Source organism: Nematolebias whitei, chromosome 4 (genome assembly GCF_014905685.2).
Source record: "Nematolebias whitei isolate Nwh7 chromosome 4, NemWhi1, whole genome shotgun sequence".
Classification (NCBI taxonomy): Eukaryota; Metazoa; Chordata; class Actinopteri; order Cyprinodontiformes; family Rivulidae; genus Nematolebias; species Nematolebias whitei.
The window spans coordinates 1,128,666-1,131,390 of NC_056501.1; the positions used below are offsets into that span (position 1 = coordinate 1,128,666).

The 2,725-nt window shown below is 47.4% G+C and overlaps 1 protein-coding gene across 1 annotated transcript in view; it reads left to right on the forward strand.

Annotated features, from left to right (window-relative positions):
- Nucleotides 1–95: 95 nt before the first annotated feature.
- The window catches only part of maea (macrophage erythroblast attacher, E3 ubiquitin ligase), a 14,714-nt gene continuing 12,084 nt past the window's right edge, over nucleotides 96–2,725 (forward strand). The window contains exon 1 of the mRNA XM_037675134.1: nucleotides 96–180. Coding sequence (XP_037531062.1) covers nucleotides 112–180 — 69 coding nt within the window. The 5' untranslated portion in view covers nucleotides 96–111. The remainder of the gene's footprint in view (nucleotides 181–2,725) is intronic.

Genomic DNA, 2,725 nt, shown 5'->3' on the forward strand with positions numbered 1-2,725 from the left:
GCACCGCGTCACCAGGGTGCAGTACCGGCACCGCGTCACCAGGGGGCGGTGGTGAACACGAGCCATTCTGACGTGAAAGGAAACAACAAGACAAGAAGCCAGGAAACCAAGATGGCTGTGCAGGAGACAGCCTCTCAGCTGTCCATGGCTCTCAAAGTCCAGGAATATCCCACGCTGAAGGTAAGCAACACGGAAACTGACAGTTGTCGGCAGTGTAACGTTTAAAATGTTTCCAGAATGCGCGTGCCCTGAGGAAAATGTGACTTTTTAGCTTTCACACCGAGAAGACAGAAACTAGCAGGGAGGCTAACGTTAGCTGAGCTAGCCCCGGTCCATCAGCACCTGGACCTTAAAAGCGTCACGTAGGTGAGTGCGTGTGGTCAGAGAGGGGGCTGCTGAAATATTCTTAATGTGTCTTATCGGTGCTGGTGCTTGAACATGTCCACCGCTGTTCGTGCTTGAACATGTCCACCGCTGTTCGCTGCAGACGGTCAAATGTGAAGGATGCTCAGCCTCGGTACCGTGTACCGGTGTGGACATGTCTTTAAAGGTCCTGTAGTCATGGTCACAGACCGGAACCGGACACGACATGGATGCTCGTCCTGTCTGAAAGAGCCGTCAAAGACCCACGTGATTAGCTAACGGTAGCTCCGTCCATCTCCCGCCGCTGTGAGGCGGAGGGGACTTCCAGAGGACTGTCCTCTGTCCTCTGTCTGCGCCGCGCACACGCGCTCTGCTGCCGTGCGTGGTCCACGGAGCCTGGGGGAGTGCCAGCCTGGACCCAGTGCGTGCAGCGGCTCTGCTGCAGGACGGCACCGTTTTCAGACGGTGGTGGTTGTAATGGGCCTCCAGTATGAGTCATCGTGGAGCTCCCAGTTGGTCACATGTGCTTCAGCTTTGTGCAGAATACAAATGATGCCTGGCAGACATGACACCTGTAATCTGTATTATCATTAAAGATGGAGGTTAGATCAGATTCTTGAAGGGAAATGAAGCGAGTGTGGACAAGGAACGACCCATTTAAATGTGTGGATGATGTTTGAACATCATTGTACTTAAATCTAATCGTTTGCTTGATGTTAAGCTGAATGCTGACTGGCATTACATTCTTGTAGATTTACACAATCCAGACCTCAAGAGAAGAACCTCATCCAGATATTTGTCATTAATATTTACAGACTAATGTGAAGGTCGTGGCCGGGCGTCTCTGTGTTTCTATGTTGCTGTAAAATAATAAAATAATAAAATAATACATTGTCACTCTGCTGATGATTGTTCAGTGAATTCTTTTCTTTTTTTGTTGTTTAAACCATACCAAAAAATAAATCATACTGTCAACTCGAAGCCGAACATTTTTAATGTCACAGGTTGTGTTTACATCAGTAACAATACTCAACTTATTAGGTCTTTGTCTGAAATAAATCTTTATTAAATTAGAAATTCAAAAACTCCAAAACAACACGCACAAATTTAGAGTGGGCAGTAAAATGAAGCACAAGGAGCATATTTTCTTTATGCAACTCGTTGAATTAAATCCGTCCATCATCTCCCGCTTGTTCTGAAGTGAGGTCTCGGGGGCAGCAGCTTGAGCTGGGAGGTCCACACATCTCTTCCAACTTGTGGAAGGACTCCAAGCTGTTCCCAGACCAACCGAGAGACTCAGTCTCTGGGTCTTCCTCAGGGGCTCCTTCCAGTCTATGCTCAAAACATAGACCTTTGTCTTCCAGCTCCGTCTTCACCACAACGTACTGGCAGAGTCCACAATAGACGCTGCACCAGTCCATCAGTCCATTCTTCACTCACTCGTGAACAAAACCCTGAGATACTTGAACTCCTCCACTTGAGGCAGAACCTCGACCTGAAGAGAACAATCCACACTTTTTGGTTTGAGGACCATGACCTCAGATTTGGAGGTGCTGGTTCTCATCCCAGCTGCTTCACACTCGGCTGTGAACCGCTCCAGTTAGAGCTGAAGATCAAGACACGATGACACCAACAGGACCACATCAAATACAAAGACCAGAAATGAAATCCTGAGGCCACCGAACCGGACTCCTTCTGCCCCCTGGCTGCACCGAGAAGTTCTGTCCGTTAAAGTTATGAACAGAATCGGTGACAACGAGAAGGGCTTCTCTGCAGAACAAAAGTGTGTGTTTCTGGAGAATCGGTGTTTGTAGGGGACAAACACTGATTGTTTACTGGATCTGCTGCTCTTTAGCTAAATTACATCAGGTCTTTTTAAAACTGAAGGTTTGTAAGAAGCCTTTTTTAATCGTCCCTTCAGATGTGGCCCTCCAGATACACCTTCCGTATTTGTCTGCAGAGATACCTACTTGGTGACAACGGGCAGCCCTGGTGGAGTCCAACTTACTACAGCAATGCAAACCAAACTCTTGCACCACTTTTCTAGGGACCGAACAGCCCGTAACGATAGGCCCCCATTCCCATATTCACGGAGCACTCCCCCACAGTGTAATAATAATGATGCTTTTTATTTGTTAGCGCCTTTCAAGACACCCAAGGACAATTCACAACATTAAAAATAAAACAATATAAAAAGGCTTTAAAAACACGAAACCGAGAAGAAAATAAGAAGGAATGAAAGTGAGAAGTCTAACGTGAACAGATGAGTTGAGTTGTGATTTGAAGGTCTGAAGGGAGTCAGCGTTCCAGATGTCTGGGGGCAGAGCGTTCCAGACGTCTGGGGGCAGAGCGTTCCAGACGT